This window comes from Poecilia latipinna, unplaced genomic scaffold (assembly GCF_001443285.1).
Source record: "Poecilia latipinna isolate Pla-1442-1.1 unplaced genomic scaffold, P_latipinna-1.0 Scaffold741, whole genome shotgun sequence".
Taxonomy (NCBI): domain Eukaryota; kingdom Metazoa; phylum Chordata; class Actinopteri; order Cyprinodontiformes; family Poeciliidae; genus Poecilia; species Poecilia latipinna.
The window spans coordinates 174,471-175,624 of NW_015113357.1; the positions used below are offsets into that span (position 1 = coordinate 174,471).

A 1,154-nucleotide genomic window follows, 5' to 3' on the forward strand; every position below is an offset into this window, starting at 1 on the left:
CACACACACACACACACACACACACACACACACACACGTTCACCAGGAAGACCAAGTACCCAGAACCATTCCAGCAACATCATCAAACCTGCCGACTGGTTTCCCTGGTTACTGGTTTCCCTGGTTACTGGTTTCCCTGGTTACTGGGTTACCTGGGCTCTTGGTCTCGTTTGGGATGATGCAGCGAACAAAGTGAGGCTGAGTGCTGCGCAGGTTGGCCATCAGCTTGTTCAGGTTTTCCTGCCATTAAGCAGAGAGAAGAAAACTTTACGCCGTGCGGTCGTGGCGTTACATCTAAATACGACTTCCTGTTTTAACCAGCAACAAGACAGAGATTCCTGGGACCAAACTGGAGCAGCGAGGACTCAATGTGACACAATGACGACTTCAGGAGACGGACGGATGGACAGACAGATCTCAGATGTCTTTGTCCCTCAAGACACAGACCCTCTCATGTCTGGAAGCTTTTAGCATCTTCCTCCAGAGGGACGGCGCCTTCAGACTCCATTTTGTTTCTTATATATTCTGTCATCATCCGTCTCCTCATGATAATGAATGAGAAACCTGTAAGTTATCTTGTGATTTTGTCATTAAAACATGTCGGGGTGACATCTCAGTCCTTCTTCTCAACAATAAGAAACATTTCAGACAAGATGCGACAAAACTGAACGATTCATCATGAAGTAGGTCCTCTCATCTCCTCAGTTGTAGCTTTTCTCACGCTGATCTGACTCACCTTGTGCAGCTGTGAAACTGTCTGGAAGGAAGCAGCCTTCCTCTTCCTGTGCTTGGTCTCCCCCTTGTGGTCACCAGCAGACACTGCGGCCAACAGGAGAACGGACTGCTTGGTGCTGCCTGTGGCTGGCGGTTTGTGAGTTTGGTGCTGCTGTACCTGTCTCAGAGCCGACGTAGTTCTCAAACAGCCCGGCCATCAGCTTGTTGGAGGATTTCTGGAACAGAGTGACCACCGTCTCATTCAGAGGATCTCTGTTCTTATCCAGCCAGCCGGTGATGTTGTAGGGAACCTGCAGGGAACGCAGCAGGAGTCAGGGCAACCAGGGGCCGAGCATCCAACCAGGGGCCGAGCATCCAACCAGGCATCCAACCAGGGGCCGAGCATCCAACCAGGCATCCAACCAGGGACCGAGCATCCA

General features: G+C 51.1%; 1 protein-coding gene across 1 annotated transcript in view; it reads right to left on the bottom strand.

Annotated features, from left to right (window-relative positions):
- The window catches only part of LOC106955514 (myosin-7B-like), a 36,105-nt gene that overhangs the window by 18,116 nt on the left and 16,835 nt on the right, over window positions 1–1,154 (bottom strand). Inside the window, 3 exon segments of the mRNA XM_015045730.1 lie at window positions 118–240; window positions 737–819; window positions 893–1,025. Of these exon segments, the coding sequence (XP_014901216.1) occupies window positions 118–240; window positions 737–819; window positions 893–1,025 (339 nt within the window).